The 26578-nt window shown below is 36.7% G+C and overlaps 1 protein-coding gene across 1 annotated transcript in view; it reads left to right on the plus strand.

The window, feature by feature from the left end:
• LRP1B (LDL receptor related protein 1B) overlaps positions 1-26578 on the plus strand; it is a 2196232-nt gene that overhangs the window by 2129091 nt on the left and 40563 nt on the right. The window contains exons 85-87 of the mRNA XM_060411151.1: positions 6533-6707; positions 11297-11401; positions 12269-12382. Of these exons, the coding sequence (XP_060267134.1) occupies positions 6533-6707; positions 11297-11401; positions 12269-12382 (394 nt within the window). The remainder of the gene's footprint in view (positions 1-6532; positions 6708-11296; positions 11402-12268; positions 12383-26578) is intronic.

Raw genomic sequence — 26578 nt, forward strand, 5'->3', positions numbered from 1 at the left:
ATGTTCAAAATTAGATCAATTATATTGTCCCACATGCTTTTCTTTCCATAAATTCCAGACTGCTGCTGTTAAATACATAAAGGCCAATCTGCATAGACTCTTATCTTCAACCTTTAATCTTCAACTCCTTCCCCTAATTTATCCCCTTGAACAAAACATCTCTTCTCAGCTATATTTTCTTTGAACCTTTCTTCTTTTATTATATCTTTAGTATATCAAACTTTTTTAGTATATCAAACTTCTTCTTTTAGTATATCAAACTTTTTTTTTTTTACTTTCTCTCAGTTCCAATCATTATTAAGCTAAACATAAAATTTGAGGGAATAAAAGATGGTTGTTTTTGTAAGCAAGGTATATATGTGTGTGTGAGTGTGTGAGTGCATGTGTGTCCATGTGTCAGAAACTAGAAGATGATTGCTTTGTGATACACCTTTGTGTTAACCAACTACCAACATTCCCAACTCTTTTATTCTTTGGGAGGAATTAAGTTTTATATTTGGATTTGTCTACTGATTCATAATCAGTAACATTTCACTTAATCAAAACTGAAATATGAAAAAAATGGGGAAGACTTTGAAACTTCTGTAATAAATAATTGACAATGATAAATGAATCATTAATAAAAATACTAATATATTTTAGTTAAGAAAATGAGTATCTATCTTATAAAAAGATTACTTTCAAAATGTTTTTAAAGTATTTTTAATGTTTAAAGTAATTAGCTATATAAGGTAAGCAATTTCAGTGGTCTGGGATTTTAAAAAAAAAAATTGTTTTTCCAGTTACAGCTTAACTTCTATCTGTTTCTGAGCTTGTCAAGAAAGACTCTTTCGAACGAAAGTGAACAATTGCATACCTAGGAGCCTTCTCATATAATATTCTTCTTTATACTTTGTTAAATTTTTGCTGGATTGGGAAGTGCTAAAGAAGTATTCCTTTTAGCAAATAAATGACTGAAGAGATAGAATTTAAATATGAGTGGTGCCAGTGGTAAAGAACCTGCCTGCTAATGCATGAGACACAAGAGACAGGGATTTGATCCCTGCATCGGGAAGATTCCCTGGAGGAGGAAATGGCCACACACTCCAGTATTCTTGCCCGGGAAATCCCATAGACAGAGAAATCTCAATGTCTACAGTCCATGGGGGCACAAAGAGTTGGACACAACTGAGTGACTGAACACCAAGTAGTAATTATTTGAGAGTATATAGAGATAGGGGCTTCCTAGTTATTGTTATTAGTTCAGCTAATAACGAAGCCACCCGCAATGTAGGATACTCCAGTTTGATTCCTGGAGAAGGGATAGGCTACCCACTCCAATATTCTTGGGCTTCCCTTGTGGCTCAGCTGGTCAAGAATCCACCTGCAATGAGGGAGACCTGAGTTCGATCCCTGAGTCAGGAAGATCCCCTGGAGAAGGGAATGGCTACCCACTCCAGTATTCTGGCCTGGAGAATTCCATGGACTGTATAGTCCATGAGGAGGCAAAGAGTTGGACAAAACTGAGTGACTTTCACTGACTTTCACTTTCAGAGATGGGACACTGATAAAAATATAACATATATTTCTGCAAGTTTTACACAGATGCTTGTAATTCAAAGTGGATTATGACTGAAAAGAGAATGAGAGAGAAACTAGGTAGCTTTCCTTAGACTTATTATGCATTCCTATCATGATATTGAGACAATTACTGAGAACATGAACTTTGGTTGAGTCACCCAATTTGGAAATAGAAAGCACCATCAGATGTTTTAAACTTTTTCCTGGGCTTACATACATCATGTTATGATTAAACTTGAAATAACAGAGTTTTTGAAGGAATTATTTTGACTTCCAACTTACAGGTACCCAATGCTTGTGTGATAATTTAAATATGACTTGCTGAAGTCTCCTATCAAGTAAGATCTACCTTCTCCTGTATTCAGAAATCTTGGAGTTGCAGTTGAGTAGATAGGGAAGACTTTAAGAGAGAGAGAAAGGAAGGGAGGGAGAAAGAGAGAATGGGAGGGAGGGAGGAAGAAAGAAAGAGAGAGGTTCGAAGAAGGGGAGAACACAAGGAAGAGTGGAAGAGGAAGGAGGAAAGTGGGAGGGAGGGAGAGAATGTACATTCAAAGTGTTGGGCCCTACAATGCTAACAGAGGCAGAGAACAGCCCAGCAGACATGTAATTCAACATCTTCAACATGCTCCGCATCTTAAGCCTAATAATGGGAGATAGAAAACTTTCATAGGAAAATGTTAGGAAGCAACTCTGGCCGGGCTAGGATACAGTGAGCAAATCTCTGCCCTTAAACTTCAATTTTGCATAGAGTGCTAAACACATAAACTGGGAAAAAATGAAATGTCTTCCATTTGAATATCTGTAGAGAAAGGGTTCTGAGTCTAAAATTATTTCTGCCTTATTCAGAGGGAAAACGTGGCATGGCTTAACGGTATGCAATTTGTAATTATTTAACTGTATATTCTAATACCTGTTTACAATTTTATCTTCAGCAAACTTTTTTTTTTACATTCTTTAGGTTACATTTTTAGGCCTTGAGGCCAGTCAGTAGCATTGAATAATGTGCAGCTGACGGGCTTCAAAATATATTAAAAGCATTAGAGAATGGAGAGTTTCCTTTAAAACATAAAAAACAAACTATGAATTCCTTTTAAATATATTATCTGTAAAGAGAAAACCTATTAGCCTAGTTAGCAAACTAAACAGAATTTATAAAATATTCTTATTATAGCTTATATGCCGTTAGATTTACAAAGAAATCTTTCTGTAGAAGCATAATATACATAGAAATGTTTAAAATCACAAGTATACAATTCAATAAATTATCCCCAGGTGTACATATCAGTGTAATCCAATGTTCAGGCCAAGAATGAGCATTGTTATTATCTCAAGTGCTCCCTGGCGTTCTTCATCACTATCCCTGTCTTTCTCTTCAAAATAACTCCTTTTTGACTCTTAAAACCACAGATTAGTTTTGCCTTTTGAACTTTACATAAATAAAAACATACTATATGTATTTTCTGTCCATTTTTTCCTATTATTTTCATGAGATTCTTGCATATTGTTGCTTATAACTAATGTTTTCAGTTTTCATTTATCTATTTCCATATATTCGTCTTATAATGGATATTTAGATTATTTTTTAGCTTTTGCCTATTTCTAAAAAGGGTTTTTGTGCATATTGTGGACATGTTTTGTGCTCATGTGCATGCTTTTCTCTTGCATATACAGTGTATTAAAAGTAAAAATGCTAGGTCATAAAGTGTCGGTATGTTCAAATTTGGGGCTTCCCTGGTGGCTCAGCAGTAAAGAATCCACCTGCAATGCAGGAGACGGGGGTTCAATCCCTGGATTTGGAAAGATCCCATGGAGGAGGGCAGGGCAACCCACTCCATTATTCTTGTCTGGAAAATCCCATGGACAGAGGAGCCTGGCGGATCACAGTCCATAGGATCGCAAAGAGTCAGAGGCAACTGAACACAGCACACACACAGCATGTTCAAATTTAATTGTTGCTTAGTTGCTAAATTGCATCTGACTCTTTGCAACCCCATGGACTGCCTGCCAGGCTCCTCTGTCCATGGGATTTCCCAGGCAAGAATACTGGAGTGGGTGGCCATTTCCTTCTCCACGGGATCTGCCCAACCCAGGGATCAAACCTGTGTCTCTTACTTGGCAGGCAGATTCTTGAACACTGAGCCACAAGGGAACCGCTCAAATTTAATATAATTGATGCTTTCAATTATTTCCCAAATCAACTGAACCAATTTATATTCCCACTACTAGTGCTATGAGAGTTTTTGCCATTAGCCATCAGTTTGGTAGAAGTGCAAAGGTATTTCTTTGATGTGTTAATTTGTATTTCCTTGAATATTAATGAGTTGTGTATATTCTCACATCTTTATGTTCTCAGTCTAAACCAGATTTAACTTATTATCCACAATTACTTTTAATTAGTAAATTGTAGGTAAGTTTTTAACTTTGACCTTTAGCACCCAAAAGTGCTAAATAAGTGCAAGATAAGTGCAAACAGACTGTTACTTGCTACAGTATGGTATAGGGCAATCATCAACCCTCAGGATGTTAACTCAACTTTTCCTAGTTTCTTAAGTCTTCTCAATGAAGTGATTTTAAAAACAACGTGGTTCAAAATTTTAGGTTAAAATTATATTCTAATTAGGGCTCCCAAAGTTAGTCAAGAAATAAGCTATTTCAATAAAATCAAATCTATTTACAACCTAGACAATGTAGTCCCTTTGCTACTCAGTAAAATTATTTTCAGATTTCTTACATTCCCTAGTTCCCAAATTCTGTTTACTCATCTGATCTGATGGGTTTCACCCGGGCCTCAAATCTGATCTAGAATTTAGAATTCAGGAGTGGTAGTGGATGAAAGGAAAAGAAACTGGAATCTGCATTTGCAAGTCAGTCACCTACATGAATCTGATGAATTATCTATCCATTGTGGAAGAAACCTCATACTATGAAGATCTTGGAAAGATACATCAGCTGTTTTCTATATCCCATCAGAAAAAATGAACTAGGACCAATGGATGAAATTTAAAGCAATTAGAGAAATATTAAAAGAGTTCTCTGTCAATAAGTTGTATCTAGCAAACTGACTAACGAAAATTGCTCTTTAGAGATTTCTGCATAGTAGATGGTATTAGATGATTATATAGGTTACTATTAATACATTCTTCACAAATATTAATAAAAACAGAATTTGCATTGTGTACATTATCTACCTGCAAAGCCTAGAACAACTAAAAATAGATATCATAATGGACAGACATTAACATTGACTTAATTTTTAGATCTTTATGTCTCTCATTCTTTGAAAGTGCTTCTTTTCTTAAAAATAGCCAAGACCCTTAGTAATAAACTTAAGCTTTGAATCTCAGTGAGGGTACTTGGCATAATGCAACAGCAAGCATAAGAATGCTTGAAATAAATTTCCATAAATATGAAGCAAGCCTGTTGATTTCTGTCTGATTTAATAAAAGGCTAGATAAATATACAAGGATGAAAGTTATAAATTATGTTTTACCTTTTTTTACCCACAACAATCATCTTACAGCAGATTAAAGTTTATAAATTGTGATTTTTACCTCATCTAATCACACCTAATATTGCTTCACAATTAGATAACTATAAAGAAATTGCAGCTTCAAACACTAGGTCTGCGATCAATTCAGTAAATTATTCTGCTTAAGATTACTTGTATTAATACTATAAATTTCAATATTGTGAATGTGATAAATTAAAAAATATTGATGTGTCAATATACATATAGACTTGTTTGTTTTTCAGAAGACTGAGGCAAAATGTCTAATTGCAAAGTCAATGTGGTTCTTAGTAAATGTTTTTTTTTTTATTACTGATGTTCAAGAGATATGGAAATATTTGAAGAATTCTTCCTTTGTAGTTGAGAAAATTGTCTGAAGTGCTCAGTAGGAAACACCTTACAAAGCAAAGTGTTCAGACTGCATGGAGGTTTTCCCTCTGACTGACGAGACTCCAGGTTCTCACCTGGGAGGAAGAAATGGCGTAGACTTCTGTTATCACTTTCTACCCACAATGGATCTGTTAGTCTTCCAGTCCACGTTTCTGCTGGGGCTCCATGAGAGGCACATCTTCTATCTGCTTGCCTGCTTAGGTGTTTGGAAACACTGGCTGTTCTGGTTCATGTGGTGGTGGTGGTGGTTTAGTCTCTAAGTCATGTCTGACTTTTGCTGACCCCATGGGCTGTAGCCCACCAGGCTCCTCTGTCCATGGGATTCTCCAGGCAAGGATCCTGGAGTGGGTTGTCATCCTCCTCCAGGGGATCTTCCTTACCCTGATATTGAATCTGGGTCTCCTGGCTCACGTAGAGAGAGGCTTCTTTCCACTCCACCAGAGGCTATCGAAGGAGTAAGAGTCCCATACTTACTCTGTTCTTCAGATGAAAAGAGATGTAAGGAGGAACAAAGATAGATGACATCTAAAGAAATCTTGAGGATTTATGTTCATTCCAGAATAACAGAAATATTGCTTCTTAGAAGGAGAGCTGAAGAAACTTGAGAACTTAAATTTTAAAATTCAGGACTAATAGAGTTTGTCAGTTAGTATTATATCAATATAACTCATATTATATTATATTATATCAATTATATCAATACAACTTATATTGATATAATATATCAATATAACTCTTAGCAAGATGAAATGATGGCAAACTCAGGCAAAAAGAAGAATCAATGGTATTCTTAAAGAAATCTGGTTACATGTAATTACAAGTTGCTCTTGCAAATTAATCTACTTATCCATTGACCATTTTGAAATATTAAGTAAAATGGTAACATTTATTGTGACTCAAGGAAAATATCTTGTAGGATTTCCCTGGTGGTGCAGACTCTATGCTTCCCATGCAAGGAACATGGGTTCAACCCCTGATTGTAGGAATTCCAGTGTGGGGAAAAAAAAAACAGAAAGAAAGAAAGAAAAATACTTTGTAACACAATTTTATTTCTATATTGTTCATTCTTTCCAGATGTGTGTCATCACTACTGTGTGAATTCTGAATCCTGTACCATTGGAGATGATGGAAGTGTGGAATGTGTCTGTCCAATACGCTATGAAGGATCAAAATGTGAAATTGACAAATGTATAAGGTGCCATGGGGGACACTGCATTATAAATAAAGACAGTGAAGATATATCTTGCAAGTAAGTAGACAGCTAACTTAATTTATAAAAGCATTTGAACCCAAAAGGACATTAACATTCTGGCAAAAAACAATGAGAACATTGTAAATTATTGTTTTTTAATTAAGTTTTTAATTGGAGGATAATTGCTTTACAGTATTTTGCTGTTCTCCGTCAAACATAAACATGAATCCGAAATTCAATATGGCAAGTGTTCCATTATCTCTTTCCTTTTTTTTTTTTCCTATAAAGAGAGTTCAATTCATTTTGATTAAACCGAAACTTATTCAAAAAGTGTTAATGTACTTCTGGAAAACATGAACACTTATCGTGCAATAATATGGTCAGATCATTCCCTGTACAGAATATTCCTAATAGTAAGCAAGCACAAGTGAAATGCAACATACCTTCAAAAAGCTTATGTAATACTTCTAAATTAGAATAGCTCGGACTTTTGTCTCATCATTATTATCAGTAATGAGTATTTGCCTTTCTGATTTTACAAAGTGATCCTCTGGGAAAGGAACAAAAGACCTGTCGAATGGAAACAAAATTTAATCTTTTTATCTGACTTGGAAAATTATGGTTAAAAGTAAGTAGAAGGAATGATGCTTCCTAGGAAGCCACTACAATTAAGACATCCAATTACATTTTTGTTGCACTGCCTTTTGCTCTTTGGCTTTGAGATCAAGTGAATGGAAGACAGAACTTTGCAGCTAAAGAGTGGCATTCAGTTTCTGTCATGAAACAGATTTATGCCACAGAGGTTAGAGACCAATTCTCACTCTGAACTTCTTTTCACAACCTTTTAAAAGAAGGGCTTATAAATGATTGAGCTCTATCCTTTGCCCTGTGTGTGTGTGTTAGTCATGTCTGACTCTTTTTGACCCCATGGACTGTAGCCCACCAGGCTCCGCTATACATGGGGTTCTCCAGGCAAGAATACTGGAGTGGGTTGCCATTTCCTTCTCCAATCATTTGCCCTAGGACTATAATAAATGAGAATAAGTGATAGAAAAGCACACCTTAAAATGTTCACACCACAGCTTCCACTAAGACGGCCTCTGCGAGGGTGCCAGCCCTGAGTTATGTTACTCTGCCAAACAAAGTCCAATAAAATTTTATTACAGTCATCATCAACATTTTTTTTTCTTTTTTATTTACTCTCATTTTAGAATTAATCTATGTATGATCTGTTATCATTATAAATGACATTTACTCAAGCCCTCAAATTGGGTCATTTGAAAGTACATAATTTTTCAACTAAAGTCATTGAAAAATATGACTAATTATAATACACGCCTTTGATAAGTACATAAAAGTAAAATACATTTTTATTTAAACTATCAAAATCATGTTTGCTCATTAAATTCATCAGTTCTTTGTGATGAAACTTGAGCATGGCAGAACTTGATTTCAGTTAGTGAGCATATATCTTTCTTTATGTCCGGTGTACCATGTCAGGAATGCCCTGTAGAATATTCTTTACAATCCCATTTCATTCACCCAGGAAATTGTGGACTATCATGTAAGAGAGGCTGAGAGGCATAGTTTCCAACCCAGTTTATCTTGGAGAAGCACATGAGAGACACATACTGTTTCCATGACACAGGTCAGTTCCATGTGAGGAAGGAAGAATTGGGTTCTAAGGACCCTCACTATTGCCTACTGTACAGACAATATTGGCTTAACCAACCTAGAAACACTGGAACCCATAACCTGAGTAGACTTTTGAGGTTCCACATTACAGTTCCTGACTTAAATATCTTTTTGGAAAACTATATGTAAGAATGGATAAATAACATTTGCTAGCAGTGAGTAGATAGTGAAAGTTTAAAAATAGGAGTATATTATTTGATTTATCAAATAGGCTATAATAACATATGAACATGACAAGGCAAACACGACTCCTTGTGTATCTTGAAACACTAGATAAGTTTGTTTTTATTTCTATGATACTTTTCATGCTAGCATTAAATAAAGCTTATAGGAATGCTGGGATTTCTATTTCATGGGTAAAGAACTGATACTAAAAATCACAACTGAGTTAAAATTTTTATTTAAATGAGAAAAATTCAAGCTGCATGTGTATTTGTGATTCCAAATACTGATGTGTTCCTAATGCCAAGCCTATGAGCTGTCGGCTACAGTAGAAAATAGATACTCTGTCAAATATAATGAGTATAAGCTTTAAAACAGAACTAATTGTGTATTTTTCTCTCTTCCTTAGTAAATACTGATGAAGAAATGCTTGATCATAATTTTGAATAACCTAAATTATACCACTCTGATGTCAAATTGTTATGAGAATTCTTTCTGATCAATGGACAACTGCTAATTACAAATGGTGCATGCATGGGTGTATCTGTGTAACATTCTAAGAAATTAAATTATAATGAAAACTATATTAAAACATAAGCTGTGCTATTTGATGTCCTACAATGATTTGGATAACTTATATTTCATACTTGAAATACCTGTCTTAAGTTTAGGATTCAAAGAAAACCTTTAGAAGGAGAACAGGGAAACATCTTTTATAGTTCTTGGAAGCAGAAGTTTAAATGCAATCAATAAATAGAATATTTTCTCTTTTAAATGATGATGTTTGGTGTATAGTTATCTTTTTGTGGAAAATTCTTTAATGTATAATGAGCTAATTTTTCTCTTTGATGTTATCCCTTTGATTGAACATGAAACTATAACTTTCTGTTCTTTGATTTTCAAGGAGGCTGGCCATGGAGAGCAAGGAAAAGTCCCCCAGTTCCATTTAACATATCAGACACCAATGCCATTAAAATGTATTTGCCTCACTTTGCTTCCATATTCAAATGCCTCTATAAATCATAAAGAATGTGATACTCTTTGTTAAATCTTTGAAACTTTAACCATTGCCTTCTTCCCCACATTTGTCTCCACTTTCACATATCTCCTTTTCCCATCTAGAACATAATTGACTCACTGCTTCTGTTCATCTTGAAAAGAACTGTGATATTTAAATCCATGTTCTTTAAAAAAAAATCTTTAAATCAAATTCCTGGGAAAATATAAGCAGTTCAGTACATTTCCAGCAACCCTACCACCCACACTAGGTCAAATAAATATGAAAATAAAAAATAAACTATAAGATAGTCAATCAATTATTGCAAATATCTAACCTATCATTGGGCTTCCCTTGTAGCTCAGCTGGTAAAGAATTGGCCTGCAATGCAAGAGACCCCTGTTTGATTCCTTGGGTCAGAAAGATCTCCTGGAGAAGGGATAGGCTACCCACTCCAGTGTTCTTGGGCTTGTCTTGTGGCTCACACGATAAAGAATCTGCCTGCAATGCAGGAGACCTGGGTTCGATCCCTGGGTTGGGAAGATCCCTGGAAGAGGGCCTGACAACCCTCTCCAGTATTCTTGCCTAGAGAATCGCCATGAACAGAGGAGACTGGCGTGCTACAGTCCAAGGGGTCGCAAAGAGTAGAACATGACTGAGCACCTAAGCACTCAACCTCCTTGGGCATTACCCTTTGATAGATGTGCTGCAGTAGACGTCTGTCATGAAGAGAAGCAAAGTGATCAGCCAATGATATTTCAGCCTGATTTTTTTTTTTATTGAGGTTATTTCCAGATTTATTGTGATACCATTGATTACTTCATAGCAATTAGTGCTGACATCATCTCATAACCAGAGTATTGACATGATCTATTGGCCAAGGCTGTTACCATACTTCTCATGGAAGAGGTTTCCTCAATAATTTGGAATGTCAATGCACTTTACTCTGTTCCCCCAACAATTTTCAATGTCCAGTCTAATGGTATTTATTTATTTAAAAATGCAACATGACAAGTGAGAAATTTCTGTACTTTTTCTATTCTTGTTATACTTTTTCTTTTCCATGTAGCAGTAGGCACAGTTTTTTATTCTTATCTCAGACAGGCAATGTACTGTAAATTAGAATCATTTCCAAAATGTTTCCAAGAAAGCCTACCTCATTACTTTGTTGCCATATTGCATATCGTTCCTATAAAGTTACTGTTTATTTTTGCAGTGAATTGTTACCTTTTTTCCTTTAGCATAAAAAGAGTTTGACATTAATTACTGTACATATTCAGGGATAAACAGTGGTATAAAAGTGACTGCAGGATAGTTCTATACATACAGGCACAATGTGGAGTCTAAAACTCATAATAGTTCTTTGGACCAGACTTTTCAGTTTAGAAGGGAGAGCTGAAGCATTTGCTTCCAGAGTATTTGATAATGTGGTTTATAAATAGCAAAAAAAGTCACCAAACTCAAGTAGTATGAAAAGGAAATAAGATACTGATATCTCCCTAAAGTGTAAATGACAGATCCCAAGGTATATTTTTCACACCTGTATCTAACTATATTATGTTTTATTGTAAACTAATGGGTTGAAAATTTGAAAATTACCAAAAGGAAAATTTTATGTCATCATTCTGTTAAAAAAAAATCTTTGCCTCCAGCAAGTCTTTTTGGAAACCTTTTAGCCAGCTGCTTCATTACTCTTCTATGATGAATATCCTCATCTATAGAGAATTTGTGTGAGCTTTCAACAACAATCATGCCAATAACAATGAGGGTTTTTTTCTCTCTGTTGCTGCAGCTGCACTAATGGAAAGATTGCCTCTAGCTGCCAGCTATGTGATGGTTACTGTTACAATGGAGGCACATGCCAGCTGGACCCAGAGACAAATGTACCTGTGTGTTTGTGAGTATTTTATAATACTGTGGACATTTTATAATATGACTTTAGATGTGCATGGAATCTCTGCTCTATTGTTCTCCATTCTTGGGGTAACATATTTTAAATGAATGTTTCATGGACATCTCTGATCAAGTATTGTTCCTCATTGGTTCATGTACTACAGAACTTTCCCCTTCATTAATTTGCTATTGATTTCATAAGGAAGAGATCATTCACTCCTTAGCATCATACCTATTTCAAAGATTCAGACATCTTCGAACTTGGAAATGCCTGTAAAAATGCTTCTAATTTAACTGACCTTATTTAGATATGTGAAACCCAGACATAATCATATTTATAAATGCTTTGGTACTTAGGGCCACTCTTTTCCAAGTACATAAGGTGTCTTTTCAAAAGTATAGTATTATTCGATATTTGTGTCAGATTTAGAGTGTTGTATTATGTAAACCTACTAAGCCCTTGTCTCTTTTGAAATACATTACATTGACTCTGGGTTTCTAAATCTTTGGAAAGTATTACAGATTCTCTAATCCTGAGTAAATCTGGAACTTAACATTTTTTTCTTTTCAAACACTTGATTATCCAGAGTGGAAAACTTGAAATAAGACTATTCCTCTTATGTGAATTCTATTTTGAATTTTATCACTGCTTAACCAGAAGGATGATGCCCACATAGGATTCACGTCTGCATTCTGTTCCCCTCATTGTCAGAGTAGATTGTGATGATTGTATATGAGAAAGAAGTGAGCATACCTAAGAAAAACTGTGTTAATATGCTACTATTAATATCTCTGTATGAAATAAACTTGAAATATATTTGGAAAAAAAGTCAGACACTTGATTTAGCTGTATTTTACTGAAATTCTGCAGATGCTCTGTGGGGTTTAAAAGTCAGCGCTGTGACCAGAAAGAGAACCCCTGTGATCACTACTGTCAGAATGAGGGGATTTGCACTTTAACTGCGTTTAATGAGCCGAGATGCAAGTAGGTTTAACCTTCCATTTACCGCTAAGCTTTGTGTGACATCATTTCAGGCCACAGTCCGTTGGTTTAAATCATGAACATCCACATGCATTTCACAGTGTATACTTAATCTCGGGGTTCATCTGTGTCATACATACTTAACCTTTGCTTTGCTCATGTATGCACCACGGTCAGCTAGTGTCTAGAAAAATAATGGAGGGAATGAAAAATACTTGTGGAACTGTCTCATAAAAATATGTTTGCTAGAAATAGTGGCTTTTAATTAGACAAGGACAGAGCAGGTGTTTCTAGACTCTATTACTATACTAGATGCTATATTTGGAAAAGTGGCTTTTATTTAGTAACTTTTTTATTTCAAGCAGTGATGACACACATTGTTTTGGTTCTTAACAAATACATTTATTTCCTCTGAGAAATTTCAGGGACCACATTTTGGGTAACTATGAACCTTTATAACAATGCAAGTTATTTTTGCATCTTGCATTGAGCTTTAGAGATGAACCATATCTGACATCCTCCTTAATAAATATTCCATGTAAACAGAAGTCCTGATTGGCAACCCCCAATAATAGCATATGGCAGTATCTCAGAGGAGAAGGCAAGGGCAACCCACTCCAGTATTCTTGCCTGGAAAATTCCATGGGTGGAGGAGCCAGGTAGGCTGCAGTCCGTGGGGTTGCGAAGAGTCGGACATGACTGAGTAACTTCACTTTCATGCATTGGAGAAGGAAATGGCAACCCACTCCAGTGTTCTTGCCTGGAGAATCCCAGGGATGGGGGAGCCTGGTGGGCTGCCCTCTATGGGGTCACACAGAGTCGGACACAACCGAAGCGACTTAGCAGCAGCAGCAACAGAGTACTTACTGGTAGTTTTAAGGCACAATGGTATTAAAATTCAGATGTTTCATTTTCAAAACTCTATAATTTTTTTTGTAGTCATCTATTTTGTTATTCAAGTAAATATTCTTTTTTACACAATAATTGAAAAACTGGGAAGTGATTAAAATAATCATATAGGAAAGTATTTTTTTCTTTTTCTGGAAGATATTTGAATGTGTTAAACAAATATTCATTCCTACATAAAATGCAATCAGAAATATCCCTTTAAATATTAGTCTATATAAACTTCCATGCAAAAACGTTGATTCACTTTTTCATTCATATTCAGGTTTAGCGCCTTGTGCAGCTGAAGACAGAGATAAGATACCTTTTTAGTTATTACCTCTGTCCTGCCTCCACCTAAGTTCCTCCAGTTATTCAGCAAATATTGATAAGACCCCGAAAGTGTGCTACATCTTAGACAAATGAAAGTGAATGAAATTTATCCTGAACATCAAAGAGTTTACTAATTGGTGGTTTAGAAATTCATAAGAAACTAATTAACCTATGATAGTATAGATGTGAACAGAAGAAAAACCAAACCAAACAAAACAAAACGAGGGCGGTGGAGTTTTAAAGGGCAAGCAATTTGTTTAGAATGGGAGATAGGAATACATGGAAGGCTTTACAGAGAAAGCAACCTCCTGTTGTCCATGTAATTCAGGTAGTTGAGTGAGACTGGGAAAAACATCCTGAAAATAAAAATGAACATAAACAGAGACAAGAATGTGAGACTTAGTGGCCTCTCTAGGCAACTATGAGTGGATTAATACAGCTAGAATGAAAGGTAACTGTAGAATTGGGGAGGGGCTGAGGAGATAAAGCGGAAACATAAATTGTGCTCAGTCGCTCAGTCCTGTCTGACTCTGTGGTCTGTAGACTGACTTTTGCGACCCTGTGGACTATAGCCGCCAGTCTCCCCTGTCCTTGAGATTTTTCAGGCAAGAGTATTGGAGTGGAGTGCCATTTCCTACTCCAGGGGATCCTCCTGACCCAGGAATTGAACCTGTATGTCCTTTGTCTCCTGCATTGACAGTCAGATTCTTTACCACTAGTGCCATTGGAACCTGATTTATGCCAAAGTTAGAGGATTCCATAGGATGCTGAAAAGAATGTGTAGCCAAAGGGATCTGAGGCAGAGCTGAGGAGTTTGCTGTTAAAAGTGACTTAGTGGCATGTGGAAGAAAGCCCTGGAGTTCAGCTTCAGAGATCCCACACCAAAAGGTTGGTGGTGGGAGTCAACATTTCAGGTGAAAAATGGTGGATGATAGTTCAAGAGTTAGTAAATCCAGGGAGATCCTTGGCCAAACATTGGTCTGTGTACTTACAGTACCTCATTTTAAGGACCCAGGCAATACCTGCTCTGGGGCCCAGTCTTTGTATGTCTTGTCCCTTTCTCACAATTCTCAGGCAAAGTATACATGATCTTTCAGCACCCCTGCTCCATCAATAGGTCTCAGGAAATTACCTATCTAGCAAATGCCTTGTATCAGCACCAGAGTAAATATCTCTTGTGGGCATAAGAGCCCATTTTAATGTTCTCCTTCACTCTTATTATGTATCATCAGAGACACTGAACCTTTTAAGATATAATCAGCTTCTGATAAACTCAGCCAGGAAATATAGGTTAATTGGAGAGGTTCAGCACAAACACCTGATACACGTTTGTGTATCTTCATTTCTATCTGCTTTGGACTTAATTGAAATTGTGTCTGTGTTGTGATTTTCTACACTTTAAAATTTATTTTATGGTACAAGTAATGCTTACTGAATTTCTCAAGTGATTTAAGCCATGAAAAGAAGCATAGAAGAGATGATATTCTGTTATTCATTCATTAATCCATTCACCAAATATGTATTGATAACCTATGATGAGTGAGACCCTGTGTATAATTAGAAGAAGAATTAATAATAGCTAAAACTGGCTTAGTAAACACCTCATTGGTTCTAAAGTCCATGCCCTGGTTAAAACTCTTTTTCTGTACTGCTTTCTTTGTGCTGATTAACTCCAATAAGGTTTTTATTTTTGAAGAACATGAAATTCATTTTGGGTAGATGAATGGATTTTCAAAAGTTAAAATACCGTTTGACAATTGTTATAAAAGAAATATGACTGAAGGTTTGTGGGAAAACAGCTGAACAGAGATCAGTTAATGATGACTAGTGGGAGAGAGAAAGGCTTAACAGATGAAGTGATATTTTAACCGTATTTTGAAAAAATGTTTAGTAATTTTAGGGGGGGGAAATGGCTGAAAACCTTTCTTGAAAGAGGAATAGCACAGTCAGAGATTAGGTCTGCAAATAAAAAGTGAAGGTTGTTGAGATTAGAACATAGCTATATGGTATAATGGGTAGGGGGAGAATACTAATGAGATGTTTGTGGGCCAGATTGTGAGGTATATTTTCTGCATGACATAAGAGTGCATTTATAGGAAAGAAGATTGGAGGATTAAGGATGGAATTCTAGGAGACATCAGTGTTTTATGCTGTGTTATGGAAGAATCAACAAATGTAAATGAGAAGAAATAGAATGTGGAGCGAGCTTGTCAAAGAGTAGGTACCTCCAAGTCAAAGGAACGGAGTGTGTCCAAGAATGTCAACTCCAGACACTTCAAAGAGCTTAAGAATTCAATGTGATTTATTGAATTTTACAAGTAGATGGTCATAATGAGAGATGTTTTGCAAGTGCTATTTGGTTGAAAACAGACTATAAATGGGTAAGTGAAAGGAAAGAGAGTAGAAAAAAATGTAGATTCCTTTCTGAATCCTTGACAGTGTATTAAATGAATGAAAAACATGGTAATTTCAAGGAGAAGTGGGATCTAGGGAAAAATATTTTCATGACAAAGAAAATGTAAATATTCAAGAAGATCATTCTTTCACTATTTATTAAAGCCTATTGTTAAGGAACTATGAAGGATAGATGATTCAGATTTTATACTCATTTTTCCTAGAGGTGAAATTTATAGAATATGGAAAATTTCCTAGTTACACTGAAGTAGTTTATAATTCATTTGGTACTAAAATGTAAATAAATAAAAATAAATTTAGTATAAACTGTCTGTGCTCATATAAAAATTCTCATCTAAGACAATATTAAGCCCTCCAGACATCATTCTAGTGGTCAGTTTCCTCATAAGGGGAAACTTTTGGAAGCACAGATTTTAGCTTCAGATTTCATTTGGTAGTGGTCATATATCTTTAATGAAAAGCCACTATGTATTATTTCATTTAAAAGCCTTTACAGGAAACAGAAATTGCTTTAAGAGGTAAGATAGTAGTTTTATTGGTACTACATTATTATTATTATTATATTATTTTGTAGAAGGAAAGCTTTTAATTGTATAGAAGTTATAATTTTCTGGAAAATCTATAAAGCATTCAGATCTATGAGGTTGACAGTTTTTTATACATAGAAATTTTATTACCTTGTCTTTCAATTTGAGAAATAGATTTGTTCTTTGAAAGCCTTCACTTTTGTCTCTTAATGGCTATTTTCACTTATTACTATGTGTAAAGAAAAAGAAAATCCCAAAGAAAAGCCTAGGGAAAAAATGAAAATCTAATGCTTTTTTTAAGGTTTATTTGGAGAGACTTTTGACATTAATTAAAGTGTATATATTGAACAATGTTAAAGCCAAATTTTAAAAAAATGAATAGGTATTATTTTAAAAGCAATGTATTATTAAACAATTTTTGCTGTGAGATGCAGAAATTATTAAATCTGTGAACTCAATAGCAAGTTAGCTATGTCTTCCTTCTTCTTAAATTTCTCCCTAGGATCAGACTTTTATTTATATTGACTTGAAGTTATTTTTAAAGCATAAGCCAGCCTCCACAGGACTATCTCCCAGCAACACCCACAGCACATTTCACCCTCTAGTAGCTACCCTACTTCTATCACTGCAGACACAGGAACATATAACAACCTTGCCACATAGCCATGGGACCATTCCACACCTAAACGTCTTTGCTTACATAGCTCACACAAATGTCTCTCATGCCTTTTTCCACTTCAATCTTCTCATTTCACTGATCTCAAGTCAAGATTACTCTTGCATATGAATAGTAAATATTAGTTGACTTAGACATAACTGAGCTTTTTTAAGAGAAAAATTAAATATTCAGGGTTCACCAGAAAAAGAAAGAAGTAATAGATATATATCATACATTACATATGCTATATATTGATGTATATGTACATGGAGAGAGAGACATTTATTATAGGAATTGACTAATCCAGTTATGGAGGCCAAGAATCCCAGGATCTACTGTCTGTAAGCTGGAGAATAGGGAAATCTGGTGGTATAAATAAGTCCAAACCTGAAGGCCTAAGAACCTGGGAGTTAATCCAGTCCAAGCCCAAAGAACCAAAAATCAGGAGCATGGATTTGCAAGGGCAGGAGATGATGGATGTCCCAGCTCAAACAGAGAAAGCAAACCTCCCCTTCTCCTGCCTTTGTTCTATTCAGACCCTTCAGCGGGGTCACAACTAAATATTTGTGTTTAATTTTTCTCTGTGATTTTATAATCTATTTCTTGACACTTTAATGTACCAGAGTATATCAGGGCATATATGTAGCTTACTGGTGCCTAACTTTTCCATCTATTTCTTATTATGAACACCTAGCTTAGGAGAGCCACAGTCTATAAGAACTAGAGTCCCAAGTGTCCGTCCCTTGATTTCTCTCCATCGTGCCTTTGTAAATAACAAAAATACTGGCTATCTTTTTTTGCTATATTAATTCATCAACAAATTTGTATTAAACACTTACTATATCCCAGAATTGGACATGGATCAACAGACTGGTTCCAAATAGGAAAAGGAGTACATCAAGGCTGTATATTGTCACCCTGCTTATTTAACTTATATGCAGAGTACATCATGAGAAACGCTGGGCTGGAAGAAACACAAGCTGGAATCAAGATTGCCGGGAGAAATATCAATAACCTCAGATATGCAGATGACACCACCCTTATGGCAGAAAGTGAAGAGGAACTAAAAGCCTCTTGATGAATGTGAAAGAGGAGAGCGAAAAAATTGGCTTAAAGCTCAACATTCAGAAAACGAAGATCCCATCACTTCATGGGAAATAGATGAGGAAACAGTGGAAACAGTGTCGGACTTTATTTTAGGGGGCCCCAAAATCACTGCAGATGGTGATTGCAGCCATGAAATTAAAAGACACTTATTCCTTGGAAGGAAAGTTATGACCAACCTAGATAGCATATTCAAAAGCAAAAACATTACTTTGTCAACAAAGGTACATTTAGTCAAGGCTATGGTTTTTCCACTGGTCATGTATGGATGTGAGAGTTGGACTGTGAAGAAAACTAAGCACTAAAGAATTGATGCTTTTGAACTGTGTTGTTGGAGAAGATACTTGAGAGTCCCTTGGACTGCAAGGAGATCCATCCAGTCCATCCTAAAGGAGATCAGTCCTGGGTGTTCATTGGAAGGACTGATGTTGAAGCTGAAACTCCAATACTTTGGCCACCTCATGCAGAGTTGACTCATTGGAAAAGACCCTGATGTTGGATGAGATTGGGGGCAGGAGGAGAAGGGGACAACAGAAGATGAATGGCTGGGTGGCATCACCGACTTGATAGACATGAGTTTGGGTAAAATCTGGGAGTAGGTGATGGACAGGGAGGCCTGGCGTGCTGCAATTCACGGGGTCGCAAAGAGTCAGACATGACTGAGCGGCTGAACTGAACTGAACTGATATCCCAGAAAACAACCTAGGCACTGAAGGTTTTTTCAGTGAACAAAACAGACTAAAATATTTGACTAGTGAAGCTGAAAGATGAATGATTACTATTATTGGTGAAACTTGGGAAATATTTACTTTCTAAAAATAAGTTTCTGTGTAATTCACATTCTTGTTCAAAAAAAAAAAACCAAGTTTAAAATCATTGTTTGTCAACCAAAAAGGGAGAACCAAAAAATTCTAACTTTTATATTACACTGCCTTTGAAGTCATATCAATTCAGGTGCACACTGTTTTGAAAATAATGGTGTGGCAGAATTTCAAGACATTTCTCATAAAATATGTTATTGCTTTTTGCCCATAGGAGGACCAATTCTCCATGTGGTTAAAAACAATTTAGCACTGTTAGTTTTTATGTTTTACTTCTTCATTTCAACAGAAGCTAAAAACAACCTGCTATGAGCATGAACATTTTCCCCAATCTATTACTTGTTTCCCTTTGTTTCTGTTTGCTTGTTTTGATTTGGTTAGATTTATTTGGGCATCATTTCTCTCACTCTCTCTCTCTCTCTCTCTCTTTTTTTTTTCTTGAGAAACAAGGTTTTCCATGCAGTTATCTCCTTTATCTGATCATCTGCATGTGTGTGGTTACATTTTTCATATTATGATAGTCCATATTTTATGGTTAGAATTAAATTGACTTCTCATCTTTCTTTGGTCTTTGGACATGGAACATATTTCTTTGAAACTGACTTGGGAATGCTGCCTGTTCTACTTCCTGCCCCTCTAAATGTAGATGTCTGTTTCTCTCTGGCAGATCGTAAATTTCTTCAAGTAAGAAGTTGTATTTGAAGTATCTATTTGCTACACAGCTAGCAGGCATTCTGTGTGTAATATGTGTTAACTAATGTTGCTAAAATATATTGTCCTAGTGCCTGTATTGTGAGATCTGACAGCATATGATATGAGCAACTTCTTGTCATCATTGTAATACCACATCTTACTTCCTTGATACATTTTCAAAAATTTTAGGAGTCAGAAGAAAAGATTGAGTCATCATGATTTTCGGTTCTCCTTTTCATCTCTATCATTTCTTCTAAAACTATTATACCACTATTTATTATAACACTGTTTCCTGAGTGTTCTAGAGCTGAGGTTAAATATCTGTCTACAAAAGAAACCAAATAGGCTTAATTTACCTCTCTTAACTTGTTAGAACTTAATTGTACTCATTTTTGTTCTCTCTTCTCCTTGCTTTTTGTTTGTTGCTTTTACTCTGATATTTCCTCCTGTCAAAAAAGAAAGAAAAAAAGAAAAGAATGAAAGAGACGAAAGTAAGGTATAGCCCATGCCCTTCAAGGACTCTAATCTATCTGAGCAAAGAGATGAGGCAGGAAAGAATGTGGCAGGGACTCTGGGGATGTGAGCGGTGTAAGGTTAGCGGTGCTTCTGGAGGAGTGCTGGACAATGATGTTATGCACTGAAATAGTTCTGAGGCACATAGGCTGTCTAGCTAAAATTTGAAATGTATTCATAAGCAGTAGAGGAACACTAATAACATTTGACATACAAATTTTCTCAATCATGTGAGTATTTTCAAAAGGTTTTGATGACACAGTTGTTGTTCAGTTGCTCAGTTGTATGCAACTCTTTGACCCCATGGATTGCAGCAAGCCAGGCCTCCCTGCCCTTCATTATTTCCTGGAGTTTGCTCAGACTCATTTCCATTGAGCTGATGATGCCATTCAACCATTTCATTTTCTGTCACCTTCTTCTCCTCCTGATGTCAGGTGATGACATGGTGCTCTGCTAGAATAAGAAGCAATGCGTTTAAACACCAAATTTTAAAATGAATCCCAATTTACAAAGGATAGGAAGACAATTATTTAATTAAAAACATGACATTTTAGAAGTGATTTGTTGGTAAACAGGGCACAAAAAAGAGCCAAGAGATAGAAGACCTTGTATATCAAGATGGCAGTTTATTTTGTTGGTTTCACTTTTCTTCTTTTGACTCATTTGTCATCTTAATACGGAAATACTGATCCTATACTTACTAAAGTTATTTTAAGGATTAAAAAATGTAATACCAATTTAAAAAACAGAATATTGTTTTCAACACAGTAAATACTTTAAAAAAAATAGAATTGTAAAACTGCTGAAACAGATCATATAATATGATCAGAGCTTGGCATAATTTGGACTTTAGGGAGTTTGGAGGCAAAAAAATAAAGTGTGATGCTCTTAAAAAGTGCTCATTATTAAAAATAAGCAAAACATGGCATAAAAAATAATTAGAAGTGCTATGATAGTAATAGCAATAGTGACTAAAAAGGGAACTACATAAATAAAGTCCAGCTCGAGTCCCATGAGGGACAAGAGAGAAGGGTAGGGCAGCAGGTCCACCCTTGAACACCTCAGAAAATACACAGGAACTAGCTTTCGAAACATTTTCAAAATAGATTTTAAAAATGCAGAAGGATGCAAAATGAATATACAAGTACCGAAGGGAATTCATTAAGAGAATGATCTGAAAATTAGGCATTTTGTCGTTTTCTTTGGCTTTGTGATTGTTCCATCTAATTATTTGCTTAAAAGTTTCACATTGTTTTCTAGGTCCTTAGGGTGAGGATCTAGAAAACATAAGGAAATGTACAGGTCCTAGAAAAACCTTTGTTGGAGTTTAAGGGAAAGAGATAATGATTTCTATTTCTGTCACACATTTTTAAAACGTAGGAATCATTCTCCTACATTACAACAACTAAATAAGGCTCTGGTTTCTCAAACTGCTGGCTTTGCTGAAAGGAGAGGACAGGGTTTAGTCTTCTCCAGCTCTGCTGTCAGACTGGGCAACACCCCTCCATGTGGACCAGCGACCCAGTGGCCCCATACAGAATATTTGAGATGAGCCCAAGGAAGTTGTCAGAAGAGATTTCAAACAGATCACAATGTTTCGGCAGGGCTTTTGAGCAATTCAGTTTAGCAGCCTACGTTGTCCACATTTCAAGAGTCAGGTCACCACCTCACGTCCCTTATTTGTTTTCTGCCCCTTGGCATATTGTCAAAGCTCAAAACATGAAATGTGCATGTCGTTTGGAAGAGTAAAGGCCAGGAAAATCTGTCATATCAATATCTATCTATTATTCCAGGTAACAAGTTACAGCTTGTTCTAGTTTTCGCCATGTTAGTCATGTCATGGGGGAAGAAAAAAAAAAAACGCAGATACCACGTTTTTCTATAAAAATTCAAAGTCAGTTTGTGCTTTGAGAGTACAGGTGGCACTGCCTAACAAAAAACAGTCATTACAGAGTTCTATATGGGACAACTGTTGTTATGAGGCCTTGATGGAGTCACATTATTTTCCCTTGATTCTGGAACATGTTCATGGCCTTTAATATAATCCTTCAGTTCAGTTCAGTCTCTTAGTCGTGTCTGACTCTTTGTGACCCCATGAATCCAGCATGCCTCCTTGTCCATCACCAACTTTTGGAGTTCACCCAAACTCATGTCCATCAAGTCGGTGATGCCATCCAGCCATCTCATCCTCTGTCGTGCCCTTCTCCTCCTGCCCCCAATCCCTCCCAGCATCAGGATCTTTTCCAATGAGTCACCTCTTCGCATGAGGTGGCCAAAGTATTGGAGTTTCAGCTTCAGCATCAGTCCTTCCAACAAACACCCAGGACTGATCTCCTTTAGGATGAACTGGTTGGATCTCCTTGCAGTCCAAGGGACTCTCAAGAGTCTTCTCCAACACCACAGTTCAAAAGCATCAATTCTTCAGTGCTTAGCTTTCTTTATAGTCCAACTCTCACATCCATACATGACCACTGGAAAAACCATAGCCTTGACTAGATGGACCTTTGTTGTCAAAGCAACATCTCTGCTTTTCAATATGTTATCTAGGTTGGTCATAACTTTCCTTCCAAGGAGTAAGCGTCTTTTCATTTCATGGCTACAATTGCCATCTGCAGTGATTTTGGAGCCCCCAAAATAAAGTTTGACACTGTTTCCACTGTTTCCCCATCTATATCCCATGAAGTGATGGGTCCAGATGCCATGATCTTAGTTTTCTGAATGTTGAGCTTTAGCCAACTTTTTCCCTCTCCTCTTTTACTTTCATCAAGAGGCCATTTAGTTCCTTATTTGGAACCAATCTGTTGTTGCCGGGGTCCAGCCCTGGTGGATCCAGGGTGATTCGAAGGTGGGGATGGAGTCGACGTCCTGGAAAAAACTTATTTAATTACAGATATAGAGGGAGATTAGAAACAGATAGTGTAGTAGGAGAATTAGTGGAAAAAAGAGGCTGAACAACTGGTTTACATGGAATACCAATCACCACCTATGTAGGCCACAGGCGTCTTTCCATTCTCCCAAAGGAGAGGAGGCACTGAGGCCTCCCCAGTCCGATCTCAGAAGCCCAGGCAGAATTAGCAGGCTTGGTGAGTATCCACATTTCAGATGGGAATTCAGCCAGGAAAACGGGGAGCGAGACAGAAATGACACCGGGGAGTCAGTCTTTCCAGAAACTGATCCGATTTCTTTATTTTTCAGGTTTGTTTATATACCTTTTTGTTATACATAGGGATGAATACAGAGTCACGCGGGGGTCAGCAGACCTGACCCTTGTCACAATCAGGTGCTTCATATAAAATTATACAAAGGTGTTATGAGTTTCATCATCTTTTGGCCATGAGGTCTGCTGACATTTTATGGCCCTTTCTGATACTGGTCAGTTAACCAGAAAACTTATTTTTCCAGGGGTGATTTTTTCTTAAATCAGGCGCCACCCTCCAAATAAAGTTGCATTCCTATAGGGTGAGGGTGTAGTGAGTTACAATCAAGAAAGGAATTTACTTAACCTAAGGTTTAACATGATTAATCTTAAAGGTTAATACTTATTTCTCCTATATGCTAGTAATATTCATTATAAGGGCAGGAATACGGAGATTTAGAAGCAAATATTGGCTCAACAAATGTAAACGCTTCACCAATGTTCCCCTTAAGATCTATTTTGTTTTAAGATACTGATAAAGTTACATTTTTACATAGCATAGTGATTTATAACAAAGTACAGTGGTCTATAATAAAAGAGAAAGTTCATTAACTCAAAAAGTCTAGTATTGCTAACACCAAAAAACTACTATATTTCCTTTTCTATATTCCAAATACATTGATTAATATATTCCCAGGTGCCTAAGGATATGGAGGCCTGATGGCAATCATTGACTCATCAATGAAAAAAGCCCTATGCTAATACTCCAAATTCTCTGTGCTGTTTATGGTTGAGAGGTCGTCACACAAGCTAGTCTGTCAGCAGAGAGGTTTGACTTGAGACATCCTTGTCACACCCAGGGCAGGGAATTAGCAGTAATTATTGGCAGGACAAATGAAAAAACCCTTCACCAATATAATTCCTAATCATCCTACTAATACTATACTAATGATCTTCTAACTTCTCAAAAGAGTCTGTTTTTAGAAAGTTTTAAAACATCCCATGCCTCTCACAGTTGGGAGGCTGTAAACAGTCACATGCGGCCGGACGAGCCTGATCAGGCAGGCCAGAGAACCCTCAGTGTTCGTAAGTTGAAACACTCATCATGCCCAGGAATTTTTATTAACTGGAGCTGCAAGTTAACTCCTTCTCTGAGAGAAATGGTTACGGGGGAGAGCTCCCCGTAAAGTACTCTGGTTTTGGGGGTAGATGCTCGGGAACAGGGGGTTTCCTGAGGCTTGATCACGCCTTTGCGTATGCCAAGCTTCCTTCCTCATGACCTTTGCCATGGGCGGAGTTCCTCACGCTGGCTCCCAACATGTTGTTCCATATCCAGTTCTACCTGTTGCTTCCTGACCTGCATATAGGTTTCTCAAGGGACAGGTCAGGTGGTCAGGTGGTCTGGTATTCCCATCTCTTTCAGAATTTTCCACAGTTTCTTGTGATCCACACAGTCAAAGGCTTTGGCATAGTCAATAAAGCAGAAATAGATGTTTTTCTGCAACTCTCTTGCTTTTTCCATGATCCAGTGGATGTTGGCAATTTGATCTCTGGTTCCTCTGCCTTTTCTAAAACCAGCTTGAACATCTGGAAGTTCATGGTTCACATATTGCTGAAGCCTGGCTTGGAGAATTTTGAGCATTTTACTAGTGTGTGAGATGAGTGCAATTGTATGTAGTTTGAGCATTCTTTGGCATTGCCTTTCTTTGGGATTGGAATGAAAACTGACCTTTTCCAGTCCTGTGGCCACTGCTGAATTTTCCATATTTGCTGGCATATTGAGTGCAGCACTTTTACAGCATCATCTTTCAGGAATTTAAATAGCTCAACTGGAATTCCCTCACCTCCACTAGCTTTGTTCATAGTGATGCTTTCTAAGGCCCACTTGACTTCACATTCCAAGATATCTGGCTCTAGGTGAGTGATCACACCATCGTGATTATCTTGGTTGTGAAGATCTTTTTGTACAGTTCTTCTATGTATTCTTGCCTCCTCTTCTTAATATCTTCTGCTTCTGTTAGGTCCATACCATTTTTGTCCTTTATTGAGCCCATCTTTGTATGAAATATTCCCTTGGTATCTCTAATTTTGTTGAAGAGATCTCTAGTCTTCCCCATTCTGTTGTTTTCCTCTTTCTTTGCATTGATCGCTGAGGAAGGCTTTCTTTATCTCTCCTTGCTGTTCTTTGGAACTCTGCATTCAGATGCCTATATCTTCCCTTTTGTCCTTTGCTTTTCACTTCTCTTCTTTTCACAGCTATTTGTAAGGCTTCCTCAGACATCCATTTTATTTTTTTTTCATTTCTTTTCCATGGGGATGGTCTTGATCCCTGTCTCCTGTACAAAGTCCCGAATCTCCATTCATAGTTCATCAGGCACTCTGTCTATCAGATCTAGTCCCTTATATCTATTTCTCACTTCCACTGTATAATCATAAGGAATTTGACCTAGGTCATACCTGAATGGTCTGGTGGTTTTCCCTACTTTCTTCAATTTAAGTCTGAATTTGGCAATAAGGAGTTCATGATCTGAGCCACAGTCAACTCCCAGTCTTCTTTTTGCTGACTGTATAGAGCTTCTCCATCTTTGGCTGCAAAGAATATAATCAATCTGTTTTTGGTGTTGACCATCTAGTAATGTCCCTGTGTGTCCATGTAAACTCCATAGTAGTTTAATTGGTGTAGTTTAATTGGATTTAACAATCCAAATTATTTTTTTCTCTCTTCTTTGACTGCATTTCCCAGATTTTACTGCTATGAAAAAGCAAAAATTTCAGATGCTTTTAACAGTAAAAGTTTATTTCCTGCTCAAGTTCTATCCAGCATGCATGCATGCTGTTGCTTCAGTCATGTCCAACTCTTTGTGATCTTATGAAACTGTAGTCCACAGGGCTCCATGGGATTCTTCAGGCAAGAGTACTGGAGGGGGTTGCCATGTCCTTCTCCAGGGGATCTTCCTAACCCAGGGATTAAACCCACATCTCTTACATCTACCTGCATTGGCAGGCAGGTTCTTTACCACTAGCTCCACTTGGAAAGCCATGGAACAAGTGGAAGGAAAATTAATAAACTTCCAACCTAGTACTTAATAATTCCAAACTAACCCTATACAATTT

Source organism: Ovis aries, chromosome 2 (assembly GCF_016772045.2).
Source record: "Ovis aries strain OAR_USU_Benz2616 breed Rambouillet chromosome 2, ARS-UI_Ramb_v3.0, whole genome shotgun sequence".
Classification (NCBI taxonomy): Eukaryota; Metazoa; Chordata; class Mammalia; order Artiodactyla; family Bovidae; genus Ovis; species Ovis aries.